Here is a 24,323-nt window from a genome sequence, read left to right as displayed (position 1 = left end):
CCAGATTGGCTGTCAGCAGCAAGGCTGTCCCTGACAGCTCAGGGGCTCTGTACACTGGGAGTCCCCTGACCCCCATGCTGTCAGTCAGTCTACTGTTGACATGACTCTGGCTAGGTGTCATGTTATTGGGAATCTAAGCTAGGGGATGGAGGGTCAAAGTCCTGTGGGATGATTTCTGGGCTCCCCAACAAATAGGGGAGCCTGACCTCTCCATTTCAGTGGTCCCTTCTGTTGTGAGACTGCCTTTCCAAGCTGGTCCTTGTGGGGGAAAAAACTTAGTTTGCCAACATACTAGCCTACTGGACTCTGGGAGGAGGGAGAGCACCAACATCCAGGGAGGGATGGGGCACCACGGAGAAGCCCACATTGGCCTGGTGCGTGTTCAAGAGCTGGAGACAGAGTGATGTGGGCAGGAGGAGAGCCTGGCAGAGCTTTTCCAGGCATTGCTCCTGCTTCTGGTTCAGATAGGTGTCTTTTGGGAGCATCTGCCTTCCCAAAGTCAAGTGTCTAATTTGCATTGTCAGCTGGATTATGTGTCTGTCAGCTGACAACAGCTGTGACCAGTGCCTTTTACTCCCAAAGTGATCCTGTCACAGGTCCAGCCTCACATATGTTCTGTACCATCACCGTCTATAATGGTGAAGCCTCGTTTCCCAGTGTGAGCTCCTGGAGACTGCAATTCTCTCTCCTGGTCACAACTGTCCTTCTAGCTTTTTCCTCAGGGACTTTTGGCTGGGAGTTCCCCATCATCCCAGCCTGGATGCTGATGTGGTTACTTGATTTCCAAATGTCACCTCAAGAGGCAGAAGAAGAACCAGTTAGTGTCTCCCCGGGTTAGGCTCCTGAGAGCAGCTGGGACTGAGCTAGAAGGAAGACCCTGGAAGGGCTGATTTGAAGGGAGTTTCATTCAACGGGAGTAGGGGTATGGGCGTGTGTGTGAGGTGGGTCTCGGGTCTCCATTCTTCAGTGAGCCCAGAAGGAATCCAGAGCAGGTGAAGGACAAGGTGGGGAAAGAACGTGGCTCCTCTCTCCAGCTGTCAGGCCAGGCTTCCCTAGAATACAGTGTGAGCCCCAGACTTGAAACAACCAGCACGTCCTTGTTCCTGGTGATCCCAGTCCCAGGACACTAAGCACTGTGCACATCTGAACGGCCCTGTCCCTAGGGAAAGAGAAATGGAAACCAATCAGGCTGAGCTGAGACAGCAACTCTAAGAGTCAGCGACCCTCGAGTCTCCTGTGGCTTCATAGGTGCTGTAAGCCTGTGCTTGAAAGGCCTGCCTGTAGCCCCTCAGACTTGATGTGCCAGGGACAAAGCTTTCAACACCCTCTGTGTGTGTAGCATCATCAGTCGCATCTTCCAAACCTAATATTGGGTGAGCCCCTTCCCCCCACTGCTTTTAAAGGTTGAACATTATCATTCCTCTTTCTTTTTTTTCAAGGTATTTTGGGTGTTCATGTTAATTTTAGTGTATCCTTGTTAACTTGTGCCCCGAATGCCTGTTCCACTGAATCTTTAATGAATTTGCTAAGAACTACCATCATGACAATATTTGAGTCTTCTAACCCATAACATGGATCCTCTCTGGATTTATTTAGATATTCTTTAATTTTTTCTCTGCAATATTTGTAATTTTCCACATACAAGCTTTGCTCTTTTCTTAAATTAATTCATAAATGTTTTATTTCTTTTGGTTCTATTGTAAACCGAGTTGTTTCCTAAATTTCATTTTCTAATGGTCAAGCCAGTATATAGAAATCCAACTGATATTTTGTACATTGAATGTGTACCTTGTGACGATGCTGACCTTGTTCATGAGTTCTACTTTTGGTTTTGTGTGCGTGTAGATTCTATGGAATTTCCTACAAACAAGACCATGTCATCTGTGGGTGAAGACATTTTGGCATTTCCTTTTCCATCTGCTAGTGATCTTCATATTTTTACTAGTCGCAGTCTCTAGAATCTGTACTACCATGTTGAATAGAAGTGTCAAGAGCAAACATCCCAGTCTGGTTCCTGTTCTTTGGGGAAAAGCATTCAGTCCTTCAGCGTTAAGTATGATGTCAGCTGTGGGTTTTCATAGATGCCCTTTATCAGGTTGAAGGTGTTCCTCTGTGTTGAGATTGTTCCTTGGGCCAATTGAACTATTCTCTTAAAGCTCTCTAGTGAATATTTCATTTTGGGTTACAAGTTTTCTATTCTAGATTTTATTTCTTTTAATACATCTTTGTTTTGTAACTTTGGTATACTGATTACAATATGCATTTTTGCCTTTTTGTATTTGTTTCATTTATTTATTTATTTATTTTTGGCTCCCGTCCACCACCAGCAGCTCCAGGAATTCACAGTCACCACCATCTGGGTAGAGCAGCAGCGTGCACGAGGGGGCTGGTGCACCGCTGAAGCTGAGCTCGCCCCTGTTTCCCCTCTTTGCCCAGCGCGCTAAGCGAGCCCAGGGCCCAGGGCCTCAGTTCAACTCTAGGCCTCCAGCGCCTGCCTCCCACGCCAACATCACCAGCAGCAATGGCGGCCATGGCGGAGGTGGCAGCGATGATGGCAGCTATGGGCTCCACCACCAGGCACCGCTCAGGCTTCATAGCTATGCGCGCATGGGTCGGGAGGAGGACAGGGGTCCCCCGTGCCGAGCAGGGCTCCTTCCGTGGCTCACAGTGTCACAGGCCAAGCTGCGGGGCGGGCGCAGAGTCCCAGATACCAGCTAAACTGGAGGGCAGCATCGGTAGCGAAGGCGCGCTTCCCCCGCTGTGGGCTCCAAACAAGGATGTGGGAGGGATGTCTTAGCAGCCACCAAGAACAAAGCTGTGATCCTCTTGAGTGTTTTAAACGTGTTTTTGAACATGAACTTGTTACAGCTACTTCGAAGTAACGGCACACCTCAAAGACTTTGTATTGAATGGTAGGGGTTATCACTCCCTAACAACAGTCACAATTTTTGTGATTCTTTGCCGGTCTTATTATTTTTTATTGAAAAATATTTGTCGAAAACATATTGTAGCAACTTGAGTATGTGACTTTTCTGCAGAAGGTTGCTTTTATTGCTGTTTGCATGCTGAGAAATCTGCTTGGACTTCATCTGTGATAGTCTATCTCCTGCGGTGTGTGACTGCTCATGCCTCTCCTGTTTTCTTTCTTAGTTATTTTAGTTTTCAGCCTAGCTTCCTGCGAATCACCCTGGGTCTACACAGCTTCATGGTTCCAAGATTACTTAGGGATGTGTCCCAGCATTGATTAAGACTTCGCTTCTGCCAAATGGTTTTGTTGTAGGTCTTGGGGAGCACATTCCTATTTTACACAATTAGCACAGAGATTGTACATGCTAAAGTGTACGTCTTCTCAACTATACTTTTTCTGAGTCTTTTCATGGCTCCTCTGCATAAGACAATCACCTCAGTGTGAACCAACCATGTGTGGCTGGATTGGGCTTTTTTGAGTCCCTCTACGCACGCACACAGCTTCAGCTGAGCACATGCTTGCTGCAGTCATGACCCCAGCTGCAGACCAGCAGAGCCCCTGGCCTTCCTGCTTGCAAACCACACAGCTTGTCAGCTCCCCTTGGCATCGCTGCATCCCAGATTGACCAGCTCCTTACACTGTGTGACTTTGGATCCCATTCACAAGGCCTCTCCTATTTGGGAGGAAACTTCCGGCTCATGATGCTCGCTTGTGGGAACTGGGGGAAGAAAGGAGCAACGCAGACAAGTGCACTGCTGTCGTTCCTGAATTCTGTAGGTTTTCAGATATAAACCATTCTCAGACAATTGTGCAACTTGGACATTTCCCAACCACCGAAATAGTCACTTTTGTTGCTCTAGTCTGGTTTTATTTCTAGCATTCACGGGAAGATTTGTTGACCATAAAGAGGACCTTGCTAACATTCATTTTTAAATAATGTAAACTATACGTATAACTATGTTTTAATCCAATCTTTGGCTTTATTTAGAATTCCCAAATAATCCCAAGACATGCCAGCCCCATGAGGCTCAAACGCCATTATCTTGACAGGTGGGCAGTGAGCCTAGAAACAGGAAGACATGGTGTGACCATCTCCTCAGACTCGTTTCCAGGTGAGAGTCATGTAATCTGCCCCAGTGTCTCTACCGCAGTTTAATAGGCTGGAAAGTGAAGCCTCCCAACAGCAATACTTTGTCTGTGTATTTTACCAAAAACTTCTCCTGAACTATGGGACATTTATGTGGTTAAGATGAGGAACACATCTTTTCTAAAGGTTCTCTGGTATTTATTTGCCCATACCAGATAGGTTCTTGGCTATAATGCAGCAGACACTCTCAGGAAAAGAAAATGTCCTATTTGAGGTATATTATCTGAGAAGATTAAAGCAACTGTGAGACAGGCTGCTTCCTTCGTGTGAATCGGCTCTATCCCTCACCTGCTACCCTGGTCTTCCTGCGGCTACGTTTGTTATGACACTTCCTTGATTGTGACAGTAATACAGGCTTTTTACCTGTGTTCATAACACTGATATTATTCATATCTTATTTTAAATTCTCATGTAAAAGTAATAAAGTCATTTTGCTGTAGATATTTTGGAATTCCCAGAAATGATTGAAATCACCAGGTTATTTTCTTTTTCTGATTTGCAAAAACACACACATATATGTATTGGTTTTTATTTTTATAAATATGGTCTTATGGGATATACAGGTTTTTCATTACATATTTGCTTTTGCTTGACTGCATGAGTATTTACCGAATTGTTGCCTAACACATAAATAAAATTTGTCTGCAAAATATTTCATGGAAATATAATAATTATTTAACTTTTCTTCTATTCTTAGAATTTTTTACTTTTTCTGGTTTTAGAGAAAAATATTTCTGATGGAAAATGAGTATTATTTTGTCAGAGCTATTTCATGAATAAAAAACTGCTGGATGTAATGACACAAATGTGTGTATTTGCGCAGGTCAGGTAAGCTCCATCTGTGCTGTTCTGAGAATAGACCAAATGACAGAAGTGCCACCAGGAGGGGAGTGGGAGTCTGAGGATTAACCAGAAAGAGTTTTATAAGGTGGAGAAGGGGGCGAGGAGGGTATGTACATTCTGGCGTTGGGATCCACATCTCCAGAATTTGGTGGTGTGGTCACATAATATCCTGTGTCAGGTGGAGAGTCACATATACACCAGGTCCACTGATGATGTCTAAGCAAGAGGTGAATTTACAATGAACCCTGAGAAAGAGCTCTCTCCCACACATGCTGCACTGAAGGAGTAACATGGGCCCATGCTCATGGAAGCCAAAGCTCACACTGAAGTTGGTTCTCTGTAGAGAATCAGAGGAGTAAAGTCTATGGTGAGAATATGCTTTGAGAAGTCAGACTGTAAAAGCCAAACCAGTGATCTCTGCAGTAGAGTTTTGTTTCCCCAAAGCCTGAACAGAATCTATCCTGGGATTGGGCACAATCTCTGTTCCATGTTTGGGTTGACACTTACTTTTTATGCTCACATCACTGAACAGCCCTCCTCTGCTGGGCACCCCCCCCTCCAAACACACTTACCTGTTGTGCAAGTCTGCTACTGAGCATTGCTTGGCCTCGCTCTGCAGACACTTGTCCCTCTAGGGGACTGGCATGACTCAGTCTGTGGAATTCAGTGACACAGTTGAACTCAGAGCCTCCGTATGTCCACAACCTGCTGTTGTGTCGTCTATGGTCACCCTGTGCTAGTAACCTCATGGGCATGGGTCTCAAGTCACCCTGACTACACGGACAAAATGAGACCAAAAGTCTGAGTCTCAGTAAATCACCAGCCATGGAAAAGCACAGATCCCGGTGGAATGTCGGGGATCACCTAGTCCTACAAGAAATCTCTGCTGTTTCCTTCAGAACATTGTCATCAAAGTGGACTGAGTGTGCAGCAACTCAACAGCTGTGGGCATACAATCCTAACTCACATAGCAGCTACAAGAATGAACTTGGTATAAATAGAGGGACCCTCAGCCGCAACCAAAGAGTATATTTGAGAGCAGAAGCATGTGTGCAGATGGATCTTTTCTTTCCATTAGCTGTGGCCTTTTGCAAAGGAGCAAAGTTGGCTGTGGTTTAACTGTTCTTATTTCATCTTTCAATACCAGAGCAGTGGTTGCAGAGCCCCAACCAGCAGGGCCAGCTTGACTTCAAGCACTTCCAGGTATCAGCCACATTTGAAGGAGAACATAGCGCCCTCCTTCCACCCACACTGCTTCCAGGACCACCACCCTCCCCTCTTTGCACCTCCCAGTCCAGGGCAGCCCAGGTCCAGTTGGGGAAGAAAAGTGCTAGAGAGTTGAGCCACAGGACACAGCACCTAGGACTCCCAGCAGGGACATTAGCTCACACGGCTTAAGTAATTTGCTAGTTTCCTCTCTGTGCCTCCATGCTTTCCACAAGCAGAATTAGTTCCACATGTCTGAGTAAGGGCCCAGACATGTGTTCTAAGAGGTCTGAAGAAATTTTTGACAAGGAATAAATCAAAATTAAATTTCCTTTTTCTTGTATCTTGTGGGCTTTATGTTGTTTCCACATGAGAGCCTCTACTTGGTTCCCAAAAGCACCTGTTTCCCAAGAACTGAATCTGATTGTAAATAAAGAAAAAAATCCTTCCCAATTTAAATGAGATATTGTTTAAATTCTAATATATTAAAGTTCCTACATTAAGTGGATTTGTTAACAAAAATAGAAAAATAAACCATCACTACCTTTTTCACCACTTGCCACATACTGAATATTTTGTTTTACATCCATGTGTATAGAAATACACACACACATATTAACGAGTGCCCTAATTGTTTGTGTGTGTACATGTGTACATGCGTGTTTCTCTTATTTCTAACTTAGATCTCTCAATAGTAGAAGCTAATGTTGTTGAGCACTCATGGGTACCCAGGAAAGTTAACTCATTTTATCCACACAACTCCAAGGGATGGGTCACTTTAACTCCATTTGACATATGAAAAAATTATGTCACAGAAAGATCAAAGCTATAGAACCAAGATTTAAGCCCAAGCACACGGAGTTCAGAAGTCAAGCAATTAACCCCTCTGCCATTCTACCTTTTCAGTGTTAGTGCAGCTCTCTTGGGATTTTGTGACATCAGGAAACATGGTGCCTGTAACACACTGGAACAGGTCTGTGCACAGCCACCAGTATTGTGACATCTTATAGTATAACCACCAGAGTGTATTCAACCAAAGGAGTCTGAATCTGCTAAACTTTGCAGGAGAAATAACCTGGAAACTTTCACTGTCTGTGGCTCACCTAGGATCAGTGGCCCAAAGAAAGCATCATAAGGACTATCTTAGAGAAAGAATTAGAAATGTGGAATTGAACACTTATTACAAGTGATGCTGAATTGGAAGTCTCAGTTGTCATGCTGTCCTTTATTTTGGATTCTCAGTTGGCACCAAATAAATTACACAGAGGCCAAAGAAGACTTGATTGCTTTTATTGTAACTATTATGAAAAACACACAAATGGCAGGTAACAGGCATGTTTGCTTCCAGGTATATAAAATAAAGACTTCAAGGCAGTTATCTGGTTAAAGAGTTCAAGGAATGCAGTTGTAAGGTGTATGGTGGTTGTACCCAGAGGCATGGGGACTGGGTGGCTGGGAGCTGGTGGACAACAATGAGGGGGTGGTGCAGAAGACTCTGTGGATGCCCCCTGACCCCACCTGGGAGTCATGGTGGAATTTGTTCTAGCTGCAGAGTGAAAGCATCTGTTTGCACAGGGGTTTGTAAGCCTGTTCTCAGAAACAACACAAGAAAAAGACACATGTGAACTGAAATAACCCAATCTCAGAAAGAAGGCTCACTAGATCCTCAGCAGACACTTTTAGAGAAACTAGCCAATGGCTAGAAGTGACACCTTGTGCCACCATGTGTTAGGAACTCTTCCCACTGCCACTGAGTGCTGGTCTCCCAAGCAGACAGATGACGATGATGATGGAGTAGACCAGGCTCTTCAGGAGGAGGAGGAGGTAGGTATAGTAGGCAGATGTGTTCCCAAGTTGCAGCTGCAGGGTGTCTAAAAGAAGCATTTCATTAATTTCACGTGTTATTTTGAAAGGCTAGGACTTATTAATGGGTGAAGGGTGACTATATACACTTCTGATGACTTAGGTTAAAGTGACACACTCACACCAGCACAACTGGAGAATAAACACCTACATCACTATCTCCACCACCACCGTCCCCAAGCAAGGTACTCAAACATCTATTAAATTCACCTAGAAATTTCCAAGGTAATAAAAAGTAAGGCTATGTTTTAATGAATGAATCCAATGGGAAAAAGGCATTGGTGATAAATAGCTTTTAACATTCCTTCTTCCCTACCATGTTTTGAAATAAGAATAAAGGCAATATACATTCTGTAGAAATTTCATTAATAGCAATTAGTTTAAAACAGATACAATAGCTGGACTTTGTAACATATCAAAATTGTGTTTGGGTCCTATAAATCTAACTCATGAAAAAAAAAAAGAATAAGAGTCAATATGCATTAAGTACAAACAAGCTGTTACTTGTTTTGGCAACTTCGTATGCAAAGCTTAAAACTTATGTAATTTTTCAATAACCTATGAGATTATTATTATTATTAATTATTATTTTCACTCCCATTTTACAAATAAACTGAAGACAGAGAGAGAAAGGCTGATTTCAGGGCACATGGGTGGCTCAGTCATTAGGTGTCTGCCTTCAGCCCAGGTCATGATCCCAAAGTCCTGGGATCGAGCCCTGCATTGGGATCCCTGCTCTGCGGGGAGCCTGCTTCTCCCTCTCCCACTCCCTCTGCTGTGTTCCCTCTCTCATTGTGTCTCTCAAATAAATAGATAAAATATTAAAAAAAAAAAAAGGGCTGGTTTCATGCAACTAGTAAGTACCAGAAGCCAGATTTTAATCCCAGCAACACGGCATTTAGGAACACTTTCTCAGCTGCTCTATAATTCTGCATATTCACACGCAAAAAATAACAAAAACATCAAAATGATTAAGGAAAATTATAAATTAGGATGATGATAGTGAAGAAGTTGATGATGATGATTAGAGCCCACAAGAGCCTTGATATTGGACACGGAGTTTGGATCAGCAGGGCTAGAACCAATGCTCTTCATCATTACCTTTGTTCATATGTGAGGAGAAAACGGCAGGAGCTAGTACTGATGATGTAGCAGCTAAGTGAGATACCTATGCTGGACATTTCACATATGTCACGTTATATCTTCTATGACTGAGTTAGGTGTTATTTATGTCATTTTTGGTGTGTTCAGAAAATGTAAATTGTTTAGCCATAATCATGCAACTGATAATTAAAAGAGTGGCGTTTAAGTCCACTCTGTGGCACCAGAAGGCCTGCATTCACACCCCCTCCCCATGTGTACACCTGTCTCAGGACCTCGGCTTAGGGGATTAGAGGAAGAATAAAAACTAAGATAATATATGAATTCTTGATTCAGATGGTCTGGGATGAAGCCCTAGATCTTGCTGTGTGGTATGGAGACAAATAAATTTAGCTCATTGTCCTCCTGTGTAAAATGGGAATAAAATCCTTCACAGTGAGTATTAGGAGAATTAAACAAAATGCACTCACAGTGCAGCACATCTTCTGTACGAGAAGCTCTCAGTGTCAGTTCATGTTATTAACTTCCAGCAAGAACAATTCTTTTTCTTTTTTTCTTTTTTTTTTTAATCTACAAGCAATCTGGAAAAAAAAAATCTGGAAGCAATTGATATCCTGTTTTCCTCATTCAGTAGTAACAAAGGTCACAGAAGTGAATGAATTCCATTGTTGAAAGAATTCAGAGCACATCACTGCACCCCTAACTTATAGTCCTCTCACACCAAAGCAGCATTTACTGTGTGATGATGATTCCTGAGAGATGATGGATTGTCTTAAAATATCACTCAGTCTATTGTTCAAGATCCAGCCATTCTGAGGTTTTTCCCTGATGCCAGGGCAGTTCAAGGGTGATGTTGATGAGGAGGAGAAAATGCTACAGCAGAACATAAAGGCAGACATAGACAAAATCTTACCATTTTCATCATTCAGAGAAGATTTTGTGGAGTTAATAGCAGCAAGCTCTGAAAGAAATGAGTGCAAGTATTATTCAATTGTTCAAATCCATTATTTGATGTCTGTCTGTGTTGTGGATAGATAAATGATAGATAATTAGATGATAGATAGGTAGATGATAGATAACAATTAGTAAGCAGAGAGAAGAGCCTTTACTAATATGAGCCCCACAATTCCAGAATTGATTGTTCTGAGACTGTGTTATTCAGTAAATCAATTCAAAATTGTATTTCTGAACATGAAGATGTTAAACTTCATAAATTATGCATTTCTTTCTTTTTTTCCCCTACAGCTGGGGGGTAAATGCCTAAGACTATCTTGTTTTCCTTCTCTGCTCATAGGTCCTAGCACAGAGCCTACGTGTCATATAAAAATGTGTCGAATGGAAAAATAACCAGAAACTGGCGCTGTAAGTCCTCAGCACCCACTGCTGACATGAAGTGCTGTTACCAAGATGAGTCCATCCAACCCTAGAATCACAGCAGAATCTTACATGTTGAAAGGAGTCTGATTTAGGTCAATTTCCCATCTAAGCAAAAGGAAGCAGTCCTACCTTTCAAATCACACAAGCTTCAGTATCCCCAGATAACACACATGATTTTATGGAGTGGTGGTATTTGCAGACATGACAACACTATGAATGAAAGCTAATACTTATTAAATGATTATTACTGTGCCAGACACTGTGTTAAAGGTTCACAGTGTGGAGATTCCTCAAGAAATTAAAAATAGAACTTCCCTATGACCCTGCAATTGCACTACTGGGTATTTACCCCAAAGATACAGATGTTGTGAAAAGAAGGGCCATCTGTAGCCCAATGTTTACAGTGGTAATGGCCATAGTTGCCAAACTGTGAAAAGAACCAAGATGCCCTTCAACAGACTAATTAATGGATAAGGAAGATGTGTTCCATATACACTACGGAGTATTATGCCTCAATCAGAAAGGATGAATACCCAACTTTTGTAGCAACATGGACGGGACTGGAGGAGATAAAGGTGAGTGAAATAAGTCAAGCAGAGAGAGTCAATTATCATTTGGTTTCACTTATTTGTGGAGCATAACAAATAGCATGGTGGACATGGGGAGTTAGGAGAAGGGAGTTGGGGGAAATTGGAAGGGGATGTGAATCATGAGAGACTATGGACTCTGAAAAACAATCTGAGGGGTTTTAAGTGGTGGAGGGGTGGGAGGTTGGGGGTACCAGGTGGTGGGTATTAGAGAGGGCACGGATTGCATGGTGCACTGGGTGTGGTACAAAAACAATGAATACTGCTATGGTGAAAATAAATAAAGAATAAATTAAAAAAAATAACTGTATGTGTGTTCTAGGTGCTCTTTCTCAAGGCTGGTCAAAAACAAGGACAAGGGGCACCTGGCTGTCTCAGTGGGTTAAAGCCTCAGTTCATGATCCCATGGTCCTGGATCAAACCCCACATGGGGCTCTCTGCTCAACAGGGACCCTGCTTCCTCTGCCTATCTCTCTGCCTATTTGTGATCTTTGTCAAATAAATAAATAAAATCTTTTTAAAAAAATGAGGACAAGATGAGTTTTATCTCTCCTGAGAGTTACTTAATCATTGTTGAGCTTTCATGTATCTATATACATATATGCAAGTTTTTATCAAAAACAAAAACAGGGATGCCTAGGGGCTTCAGTCAGTTGGGCATCTGCCTTTGGCTCAGTTCATGATATCTGGGTCCTGGGATCTAGCACCACATCAGGCTCCCTGCTCAGCAGGGAATCTGCTTCTCTCTCTCTCTCAAATACATAGATAAAATCTTAAAAAAAAAAAAAAAGAAAATTCCATGAACCAATATTAGAAATCTGCTATAGAATTGCATTAACAGAAATGTTTTTGTTACTTTTTTTGTTATGAGAAGGACTTGGAGACATTCCTTTCACAAATGCTAAGTAAAACACTTATACACAGGAACTTCTCCCTTAACATAATTCTCACCATGAAACTTACTATACTTTTTACTTTTCTCTGCAAACTAGAGAAATCAGAACTTAACAGGATACTTCAGCCAAGGGGTTACATTAAATTTATGCCTTGCTCATTTACTTCCTTTCTGTTAGCTATAGAAATAAAAAATTTAGGGCTGATTTATAATCTCACTTAAGTTAGTTTTAGGAAAATATATAAATAAATACAATGAATATAGGAATAAACTCATCCATGTTGTGTTTTCAACAAGCATTTTCACTGGCATAATTTCATTAGATCTTCATCATAGGTCAGGTAAAAGTAAATGCTTAACATGAATTTGGTCATTGGACAAGCTAGGAATCTGGGAAATAGCAAAAATTAAAAACTGAGTAATCTTAAAGATTTAACTAGCTGTATTTTAAACCTATTCAGGAGTCAGGCATCATCCTATCCAGGAAGTAGAGAGGAGCTTCAAAGGCCAATAGGAAAGAGGTTTTTCAAGATAGGGAGTGAGAAAGAAATTATCAGCAAGGAAACTATTGGCTGAGGCAAGGCAATCTTCCTATGGGGAATTCCTAGTGCTGACCAGGAAGTTCCCATATCCACTCACTATACGCTGCACTTCTGGGTGTTGACTCGGCAGTTGGGTAGGTCTGAAGACTTTAATGACTTGTGGCCTTAAGCTAACTGAGTACATTTTGAGCCTGTGGTTTTCCTTTTTAACAACTCTGCCTTTTGATCAGACTCTCAGCTGAACTGAGAGATGGGTTCTAAATTGAAGGCATTAACACCACTCTCAGCAACTGCTCTGATACTCTCACAGTAATTGTTCTCTGGGTGATATTAACAGGTCTTAACCTTTTTACTTAACCCTTGTGATATTCACAGGTTATCACTTCAGCTTTACAATTTTTGAGTTGATCATTCTCTTCATTCGTTGTAATGTTCCAGTCTTAGATTATTTGCTTGGAGATTACTGGCTTTGAATTTGCACATAAAGCTTTTGAGAGGGCATAACACACGAGGCAGATTATTATGATGCCTCTAAACAGAATAATTCCTCATGTTTGCCATAGTCCCCAAGACTCGAAGCAATTAAAATCAAATATGTAAGAAAGACCCTATTAAAGGAGTAACTCGGTTAAGCCACATGGCTTATACCATGATCTGATGTTATTGGGTTTTAATTTTCCCAATAGTGTTCAACTTGGTATAGACCATGGTGTTGCCTACAGCAAAGGTCCAGTCTTGTTCAGCCAAATCGTAATCAAGGGTTATTTTATTTTCAAGAACTGCTTTGGTCAGAGTCAAAGGGTTTTGTTTCTTTCTTGTTTTTTGGGGGAAGTTAACTTTTGCTTTAGGAGGGCTTCAGCAACAACTTCAAGAATGAAGGGAAAGGTCTTGATCATACTTCTTTATAATTATCCCTCACCGAGGAAGTAGGGCCAGCAAAAAGAGTGAATCCCGGTGGCTTCTTTGTAATTCCTAACTAACTCCCAATAGAATTTTATGGTAATAAACCAATGAGATGTAGACCTTGAGAGAAATTAGGACCAGTGTTATATTTTCTGAAAGGTAGCTCTAATCCAGAGATTAGGCCCCTTCTCATTGACCTCGGAGATACAGGCCATTGACAGAGTAAAGGAAAAGAAAAAAAACAGGGAGAAAAGATTTCATATATAGTTAAAGTATGAAGCTCTGGACCCCTGTCTAGATGAAAGCAGTCTATTTGGATGTCAGCTACTTCTTTTTCCCTCAATTTGATTCAGAAACACCAGTGTCTGGGCAGGACTAGGTTTCAGGTGGAGACTTACGTAGCTGTGGAATGTGTACAAGGTTCAACTATTAGTTTTATAGCAGGAACACTTGGTAATGTCCCTCTTCTACTGGAAATGAACAGGTCAATCTTCCTCCAATGCTGGGTCTTACATACCTAATCACAGGCTGCATCCTGTGACTCAGAGGTCCCTTTAATTGTGCTTTGAGAAGGTTTCTGTAACCTGATGATGACAGGCTTGAGCATGAGACACTGAAGACTTTTCCCTCTCCCTCTGCCCCACAACTCATGGTCTACACCAAAGATTAAAAATTATGCACACAGGGCGCCTGGGTGGCTCAGTGGGTTGGGCCGCTGCCTTCGGCTTAGGTCATCATCTCAGGGTCCTGGGATTGAGTCCCGCATCAGGATCTCTGCTCAGCAGGGAGCCTGCTTCCTCCTCTCTCTCTCTGCCTGCCTCTCTGCCTACTTATGATCTCTCTCTGTCAAATAAATAAATAAAATCTTTAAAAAAAATTATGCACACATTAGTGTATGGCCAGTTAGAGATGTTACTGAACTATGGCCAAAGAAGACTCTCATGCAACACCAATTCTCCTGGACACTTCCTGAGGGTTCTACCTCATTACAGTAACTCTGTCTGAAAGTTTAGGGGCTTGGTTTTGTGCCAGGTCAGTTGGCTTCTGGGCAAATATACTAGACCAACAGACCTGAAAAACAAAAAAAACATGCTACCTCAACTTAACACTAGCATAACACTCTGCCAGCCCATGCTGGCCTGTCCTATAAAGCAAAATCAATTACAATAAGAGTGTGAACAAAAAGAGAGTGGGGTATAGAGCCAAGAACTCACCCACAGATATTGGATCAGGTGAGAAAGATCGTGAATTCAAAGGACTAACAGTCACCACCTCTGTGTTTCGCTTTGTTTCTGAATGTCCCTGGGGGTCCATTTCAGATTCTGTCACAGCCATCAAACCTGTTAAAGAACAAAAGTTGGAACTAAGTAAATGTTAAAGATCTAATAGTGTTATTAATCAATGTATTAATGAATCATTCAGCATCCCATCTAGGAAGTAGAGGGGAACTCAAAAGGGTTAGAGGAAAGGAAACCTTTTGACAATAGAGATGGAGCAGAAAAAGAAAATTCTTAGCAAAGAATCCATTGTTTGAGGCAAGGTCACCTTCCCAAAAGAGAGGATCCATCAGAAATCTTTCTGGGGATGATCAGGAAATGCCCATGTTGACTGGGTAAATGTTACTCTTCTGGAGGGTTGACATTGTACTTGGGTTAGGTATTAGGTCTTGGTTTAGTGTCTTGGAGCCTTAAACTGAGTGTTACCATTATAGGCATGTGGGTTCTTTTTTGTTCCCCCAATGTTCCAAGAAGACAAAGATTTACTTCAGAAATCAAAATTTGTATATAGAAAGCTCTTCACAGTTCTTCTTAAGTGTTTATTTTCTACTGCTTAAAAATTGCCTGTGAATCACAGAGAAAAGTATAAACTGGCTACTTCTTAAGAGACTTCTGTAGCCTTGGTCTGTGATGTTTATTCCAAGATGGAACTGAATCTACTGAGTTACTGGATCACCGTGGGCTAGGGAACTTTCAGTTGGCTGCCCACAATGTCTAAATTGGTGTTTACACCAACGGGTCAACATTGGGACACCATGCCTGAATCATACCTGAATCATAAGGAGCGCTGAGTGATTACAAAAAATCTATTTGCATTACAGTAACGATCCTCATTGGGATAGTAGTCCATCTTGCACACCTTCCAGCCTGGCATTCACTAGGACTGCAATAATGTTTGCTGAACAGCTTTACTAATGGAACGAAATATATTCATTGTGTAGAATGAAAGAAATGTTATAAATGTGAGCCTCACCCAATCTTTACTAATGGTACTTCACCCTTCTCTGGTATATAAAATTCAAATCTGAAAAACACAAGATCATACTAAAACCTCAGTAGCCACATTACTATTTCAAGTTGAGCTGTGATTTGGCTCCATCAATTGAACAGCATTTTGTGCCATGTAACTCATTGTTAATGGGTCATACTTTGAGTAGAGCAAATTTAAAGTGAGACGGACTGTGATGCTGAGAAGAATATTCTTGAACAATATATAATTGTTCTTATTTCCCCATCAAGTAAAGTCATGAAGAGAGGACCTTCTGGTTATTTCATTATAAAAAGGGGGGGCGCACTCTGGGAAGATGGCAGAGAAGTAAGAGACCCTGTTTCTACCAGTCCCCTAAAGTGAACTAAATATCTTCTAGAATACTCTGAACACCATGAAATTGGCCTGAGATATAAGATGACACATCTGGATTTCTACAGGTGCAGAAGATCATCAGTGGAGGGATAAAGCAGAGTGGGAGTATCGGATTTATATCAGAAGATAAACAAAAGAAGAGAGAGCCACCAGAAGCAACACATTGGGAAGTAATAAAACAATATGAAAGTGTCCTGTGCTCACAAACCAGCATTAACTTGGAGTCTGGTAAAAACCACACCAAAAGAACAAAGGGTCTTGAGGAGCAATTGGTAGAATTGGGTGGACACAGGCATGGACCTAAGCCCATGGTTCGAGGGTGGTCAAAGCTTGCACCCGCCCAAGTCTGAGAGACCACAACAGGGGATCCTGCCCAGGGTCCCTGAGACCGCAGCTTTCTAATGCTTGTACCAGCACTGGGCCTGGATATACACCAGCCCACACTGAGAGAGCCTCATACAAACTTCTGCCTGATGTCCCTGGGCATACAGCCTCCCATGACCTGCACTGCCACTGAGTCTGAGTGCACCCAGGATGGGCGTGGACTCCAGACAGTCGGCAACAGCAGTCACCAGAATCAGGATCAGCTGGACCAATATTGCTCACCATTTTAGGGCACGGGGGTGCAGAGACAAGTGTGGGCCTCAGGACGAACACCGAGGTGGTAGGTGGGAGCAGGCAATGCCTGTGGCAGTTTGCAGTGTTCAATGGAGTTTGCAGAGGGGAAGTCTGAGTATTCTGAACAATCCAGAGGGGAGTAGACTGAGGCTTCTCTCTGAGGCGGAGGTGTGGGTGTGGACAGTTTACCGTGCACTAACCCTCCAAAAAGTCACAAAAAGCACTGAAAGAACAAAAGCCTCCAGAGAAGAAAAAGCCTGAAAAGCCTGTTTCCACAGAGCCCAGCCACTTCATAGGTGGCAGTGCAACTCTGCCCAGGCAAGAATGACTGAAAAACAATGCACAGTCCCTTCCCCCAGAAGACAAACCGAAAAGAACAAGAGGACAATAACCACAGGATCTCCATAAAACTGGGAAACCAAAACAATAGGGGGAAACAATATTTTAAGCACCCATTATTGCCCCCAAAACTGTATATTTCATAAACACAAATTTAAAAAATTTGTTCTCATTCTTATTCTTTTTTTAACTTACTTAGCACTACAACTAGATGTTTATTACAACACATTACATAATATCTTTTTAACTTGAACTTTTTTCATACATATACCTTTGTTTCTTTTTTTAATATATACATATAGATATAGATTAGATATAAGCTTCAAGGTAGTCCTTTTTTTTTTTTTTCCCTATTTAATAGTACCGCCTATATATAAACCAGTTTTAATTTCCCTGCATCTCTGGAACGTTGAGTCCTTTAACAAACATAACAAGATACACTCTGGATGAACTGAAATAACCTTCCTTGCCCACCTCAAGAGTTTATAAACACCTTCCCATCTTATCTGTCAGTTTAATGTGTATTTGTTTCTGTGTATGAACTATATAAATCTTATTCGTGGAGCTCATTTTGGCTGCTTTTTTGTTTTGTTTTGTTTTGTTTTCTTCTACTTTCCTGGTCCTCTTGTTGGTTTTTTTGGTTTATGTACCTTATAAATCTCACTTTGGGAGCTCATTTTGGCTGGGTTTTTTTTTCCACCTTTTTTCTCATTTTCTCTCTCTTTTTTTCTTTCTTCTTTCTTTTTGGTGGGGAATTCCAATTGCTCCAAAACTGTCCAAGGTGCACCTTGACTGGTTTGTGCTTGATATATCTAGTATACATCCCCTCAACCATCTGTCACAAAAATGACTAGGAGGAGGAACACCCAAGAGAGGAGAAATTCAGAGACTGTGACCTCTGCCACAAAACTATTGGATATGGACATAAACAATATGTTGGAAATAGATTTCAGGATAACAATTATCCAGACAATGGCGAGGTTGGGGAAGACCATTAGTGGCAAAATAGAAACTCTAAGGACAGAAGTAAGAGTTGATCCAGCAGAACTTAAAAATGCTATCAATGAGATCCAATCTAATCTCAATACTCTAACAGCTAGGGTAAATGAGGCAGAAGATCGAATTAATGATCTAGAAGACAAGCTGATAGAAAAGGAGTATCAGGAGGAGACCTAGAACAAACACCTTAAAAGCCATGAAAAGAGAATTAGGAAAATAAATGATGCCTGAAACATTCCAAAGTCAACATTACTGGGATCCTTGAGGGGATGGAGAGAGAGAGAGGATTAGAAGATAAAGTTGAAGCAATAGTAAATGAAAATTTCCCTAATCTGGGGAATGGAACAAGTGTTCATTCTCTAGAGGCAGAGAGGACACCCCACAAAATCAATGCATCTTCTAGATCTCCGGAAAATTAATTGTGAAAATCATGGCTCATAAAATCAGAGAGAATGTGTTAATGACAGTTAGGGGAAGAGATTCCTTATGTACAGAGGAAGGACTATCAAAATAACATCAGACCTTTCCACAGAAACCTGGGAAGCTAAGAAGGTCTGGCAAGACACATTCAGGGCACTAAAGAGAAGAACATGCAGCCAAGAATACTTTAGCCAGCAAGGCTGACATTCAGAATAGAAGGAGAGATAAAGAGTTTCCATGACCGGCAAAATTTAAAAGAATATGTGACCATAAAGCTAGAACTACAAGAAATATTAAGGAGGGGTCTATAAAAGAAGAAAGAACCCAAGAGTAACAGAACAGAAATTTACAGAGACAATGTATAGAAACAAGGACTTCATAGGCAACATCATGACAATAAAAACTTATCTCTTGATATTCACTCTCAATGTGAACAGCCTAAATGCACCCATAAAATGGCACAGGGTTGCAGACTGGATAAAACGACAGGACCCACCCATATGCTGTCTATAAGAGACATATTTAGAACCTAAAGATAAACCCAGATTGAAAGTGATGGGCCTCAAAAGAAAGCTTGGGTAGTGATTCTTATTTAAAATGAATTATATTTTAAGCTAAAGACTGTATTCAGAGATACAAAAGGACATTACATTGTTCTTTGATGGTCTGTCCATCAAGAAGTTCTAATAATTGTTAAGTGGGATTTACCCCTGGGATGCAAGCTTGGTTCAACATTTGCAAATCAATCAATGTGATAAAACAAATCAATAAGAGAAGAGAGAAGAAACACATGGTCCTCTCAAATGATGTAGAAAAAGCATTTGACAAAATATAGCATCCTTCTGTGATTAAAACTATTCAGAGTATATGGATAGAGGGAACATTCCTCAACTTCATAAAATCTGTCTATGAAAAACCCGCAGTGAATATCATTCTCCTATGGAAAACCTGACAGCCTTCTCACTGAGATCAGAAAGATGACAAGGATGACTACTCTTGCCACTATTGTTCAAAATCATAGTAGAAATTCTAGCAACAGCAATCAGACAACAAAAAGAAATCAAATGTATTCAAATTGGCAAAGAAGTCAAACACTCTCTCTTCACAGATGACATAATACATTATACGGGAAACCTGAAAGACTCCACACCCAAAATACTAGAACTCATACAGCAATTCAGTAATGTGACAGAATACAAAATCAATGAACAGAAATCAGTTGCTTTCTTATACACTAACAATGAAAATATAGAAAGGGAAATTAGGGAGTTGATTCTATTTACTAGAGCACCAAGAAACACAAGATACCTGGAAACAAACCTAACCAAAGAGGTGAAGGATCTATACCAGAGGAACAAGAGAACACTCATGAAAGAAATTGAAGAAGACACAAAAAGGTGGGAAACATTCCATGCTCCTGTATTGCAAGAATAAACATTGTTAAAATGTCTCTGCCCAGAGCAATCTGTACTTTCAATGCCATCCGGAACAAAATGCCACAGGCATTTTTCAAAGTGCTGCCACAAAGAGTCTTAAAATTTGTTTGGAATGAGAAAAGACCCCGTATTGCCAAGGAAATGTTGAAAAAGAAAAACTAATCTTGGGGCATCATGTTGCCTGATTCCAAGCTATATTACAAAGCTGTGATCACTAAGATACCATGGTACTGGCACAAAAACAGACACATAGATCAATGGAACAGAATAGAGTGTCCTGATATGGATCCTCAACTCATGGTCAACTAATCTTTGATAAAGCAGGGAAAAAAAAAATCCAGGGGAAAAAAGACAGTCTCTTCAATAAATGGTGGTGGGGAAATAGGACAGCTGTGTATAGAAGAATGAAACTCGACCAAACTCTTATAACATACAAAAAGATAAACTCAAAATGGATGAAAGACCTCAATGTGAGCCAGGAATCCATCAAAGTCCTGGAGGGCATAGGCAATAACCTCTTCAACATCCACCTCAGCAACTTCTTTACTTCTTTCAAGACATGTCTCCAAAGGCAAAGGAAACAAAAGCAAAAATGAACTTTTGAACTACATCATAGCAAAAACCTACTGCACAGCAAAGGAAACAGTCAACAAAACTATGAGGAAACCCACGGAATGGGAAAAGATATTGCACATGACGCTATAGACAAAGGGCTGATATCCAAAATCTATAAAGAACTCCTCAAACTCAGCACCCAAAAAACCAGATAATCAAGTCAAAAAATGTCCAGAAGACACGAACAGACAGTTCTCCAAAGAGGACATAAAAATGGCTAACAGACACATGGAAAAATGCTCATCATCATTAGCCATCAGGGAAACTCAAATCAAAACCACACTGAGATACTATCTTATACGTTAGGATGGTCAACGTTATCAGGACAGGAAACAACAAGAGTTGGAGAGGATGTAGAGAAAGGAACACTCAAACAGTGTTTTTGGAATGCAAGTTAATGCAGCCACTTTGGAAAAAAGTGTTGAGATTCCTCAAGAAATTAAAAATAGAGCTACCATATGATCCAGCAATTGTAATTGCACTATTGAGTAAATACTGGGTATTTACCCTAAAGATACAGAAGAATCTGTAATGAAAAGGAAGGCCATATGTAGCCCATGCAGCAATAGCCACAATCACCAAACTGTGGAAAGAGCAAATAGGCCCTTCAACAGATGAATGGATAAAGAAGATATGGTCCATATATTGAACTGTAATATTACCCTGTCATCCAAAAGGATGAATACCCAACTTTTGTATCAACATGGACAGGACTTGAAGAGATAATGCTGAGTGAAATATACCAAGCAGAGAAAGTCAATGATCATATGGTTTCATTTACTTGTGGAGAATAAGGAATAACAGGGAGAATATTAGGAGAAGGAAAGGAAATGACAATTGGGGTAATTTGGAGGGGGAGATGAATCATGAGAGACTGTGGACGCTTAGAAAGATACTGAGGGTTTTGGAGGGGAGTGGGTGATGGGTCAGCTGGTGATGGGTATTAAGGAGGGCATGTATTGAATGGAGCAGTGAGTGTGGTACATAAACAATGAATCTTGGAACACTGAAAAAATAAAATAAAATTACATTAAAAAATAAAGTGAGGATATTGCTCTGAAAAAAGTTTTAAAGGTTTTTTTTTTTTTTTTTTAAATTATATTTAAGAGAGAGCGAGAGAGCGAGAGAGACAGTGAGAGAAAGCATGAAAGGGGGTAGGGTCAGAGGGAGAAGCTGACTCCTTGCTGAGTAGGGAGCCTCATGTGGGACTTGATCCTGGGACTTCAGGATCATTACCTGAGCCAAAGGCAGTCATTTAACCAACAGAGTCACCCAGGCACCCCTCTCTGAACATTTCTTATGTGCAATGTTGCTAGGTGCTTTCACATGTATTGTTTCATTTAATCTATACAATAAGTAGAAACTATATCACTGTGACAATAATATTTTGGATGATGAAACTGATGTGAGAAAGGCTAAGTGAGTTTCTTTTTCTTTTTTCTTTGTATGTTCCATAGGCCATACTATTTTTTTTTTTAAGATTCATTATTTATTTTGAGAAAGAGATAATATGGGGATAAGAGACAGGCAGAAAGAAACTCAAGCAGCCTCTGGGCTGAGCATAGACCCCAACGGCAGTCTTGATCTCAAGAGCATGAGATCATAACCTGACCTGAATAAATGAGGAGTCAGATGCTCAACTGACTGGTATCCAGGTGACTTCAAAGCCCATACTATTTGAATTTCATTGGGAAATAGCAGGACATTTATGCCATCATTAAAGAAAACAGTAGAGAAAATATTATATATATTTGTTTTCATTAATACTTGACAGAAAAGAGGCACCTAGGTGGCTCTGTGGGTTAAAGTCTCTGCCTTAGGCTCAGGTCCTGATCTCAGGGTCCTGGGATTGAGCCCTGCATCGGGCTCTCTGCTCAGCAGGGAGCCTGCTTCTCTTCCTCTCTCTCTGCCTGCCTCTCTGCCTACTTGTGATCTCTGCCTGTCAAATAAATAAATAAAATCTTAAAAAAAAATATTTGATAGAAAAGGTAGGGTTTTCCCTTTGAAACAAAGTGTTCTGTGTAGTTGTGTTCATTGTTATGTCCACATACCTTTGTTTATTGAAGGAAAAAGAATCTCTTGATCAACTTTTCTTCTGTTATTTTCATGGTTGACGATACATTTGTGTTCTTTATCCATTGACACTCCAGTCACGGTCAGCCAGCTGAATTTCATGTATGTGTCCTTAGTCTTCATGGTGTCTCCCTGCTGAGATTTCAGGATTGTTTTGTCATCCTTTTCTTGCCAATCTACCTTGATAAAATCTGGGAAAAAATCCTCAAGAAGACAAAGATATGTTCCAGCCTTATGGACTTTTACTTCAGCAAGTGAAGGAAGAAAAACTGTGGGCTTGGGAGAAATATCTTCATCAGGACTTTTATCTGTTGAAGAAAATGGAATAACAATTAGAACATAACTAGAGAAACACAAACATTGTGTAGTTTGGAAACAACCAGCACATAGTAAAGGGGAGGAAAGTCGCTACAGAATTAATGCTTATTGTAGGTTTTCATCTGCAGAGGGTTGTGAGGTGATTATTTTCTTAGTTTCCACAGGAAAAGAGGTTCTAGAGGTTATGAAACGTGACAAAGTCACAGACATTAAGTGAAAGAGCCAAGATCAAACACAGGATATTTTTAAATAATACACAGTCACTTGTTTGAATGGAAATCTATCAAGTTACCCTTTTAGTTACAAATATGGGTTCCAAGCCCATTTCTGTATACTAGGATTCTTCTCCTTGATTTCTGATTTTATAGGACATCTTGTTCTCATATCTAAACCACTGCGGGATTTTGAGTAGGACAATGTTGAATGCTGCACCTCCAAATAATTTACAATGCCTGAAATTTAGAAGCAAAATGGCCATATATCCAAAACTTCTGTTTAAAAACAATTATTGATTATTTTCAGAAATGTTCATTGAGTAACCTAATCAATTAATGTAATGGTCCGAATTTTGTTTTGCTTCAGGAAATGTTCACTTAAAGCTAATTTTAACTTGGAATTTCATTTGAGGTTGAAGCATTACTGAGAAGACACCATATTTTGACTCTTCCCATTTCCCTCCAAATCTGAATCTGTCTTCTAAGACTGCTGAGCTTGTTGTAGTACCCCTCAATTTTCTTTCATTTCACCTGCTGAATTAAGTCACATACAATGATATAATGTTAACAGCTCTGGTAGAGTTTCTTATAAATATAATGTGAAATTATATAATGAAACTTCATGGTTCTCAAGGGCATATCATTTAAACACTGGGATATTCTTTGGTTATACATTTATTATTAATTAATGATTCAAATTATAAATAGTAGTACTCTTCCCAATTTGAGTTCAAACTGAAATACAAATGCTTTATTATTTTTTTCTTTCCAGTAGTTTGGAGTTAGAATAATTATTTCATGGCCATTTCCTATGAAAAGACTAGGATTTCTCCTTTGAGAAAGAAGGAAAAAAAATTCTTTAGAATTTTTGCCTGTTGGGGCACCTGGGTGGCTCAGTGGTTTAAACCTCTGCCTTCAGCTCAGGTCATGGTCTCAGGGTCCTGGGATCGATCCCCCCATCGAGCTCTCACTTGGCGGGAAGCCTGCTTCCCCCTCTCTATCTGCCTGCCTCTCTGCCTACTTGTGACCTCTCTCTCTCCAAAAAAAAAAAAAAAAGAATTTTTGCCTGTGCACCAGAGCTCCCGATTTTTATACTAAATGAGTAAACAAACAATGATCAGTTTTTTAATTCATGCTGTAAATAGATAATTAGATCATAATGCACTTGTTTTAATTTTTTACATCTTGCTTATAGTACAAATAGTATTTTGATTATTA

At 40.6% G+C, this 24,323-nt stretch overlaps 1 gene segment (V, D, J or C); it reads right to left on the bottom strand.

Moving 5' to 3' along the window:
- Positions 1–7,438: 7,438 nt before the first annotated feature.
- Positions 7,439–24,323, bottom strand: part of LOC101691347 — a 53,383-nt gene continuing 36,498 nt past the window's right edge. Inside the window, 4 exon segments of the C gene segment in view lie at positions 7,439–8,035; positions 10,042–10,089; positions 14,647–14,772; positions 22,551–22,880. Of these exon segments, the coding sequence occupies positions 7,853–8,035; positions 10,042–10,089; positions 14,647–14,772; positions 22,551–22,880 (687 nt within the window).

The sequence above is a fragment of the Mustela putorius genome, unplaced genomic scaffold (genome assembly GCF_011764305.1).
Source record: "Mustela putorius furo isolate JIRA1106 unplaced genomic scaffold, ASM1176430v1.1 tig00003845_pilon_pilon_pilon, whole genome shotgun sequence".
Taxonomy (NCBI): Eukaryota; Metazoa; Chordata; class Mammalia; order Carnivora; family Mustelidae; genus Mustela; species Mustela putorius.
This window is presented reverse-complemented; position numbering and strand designations above follow the sequence as displayed.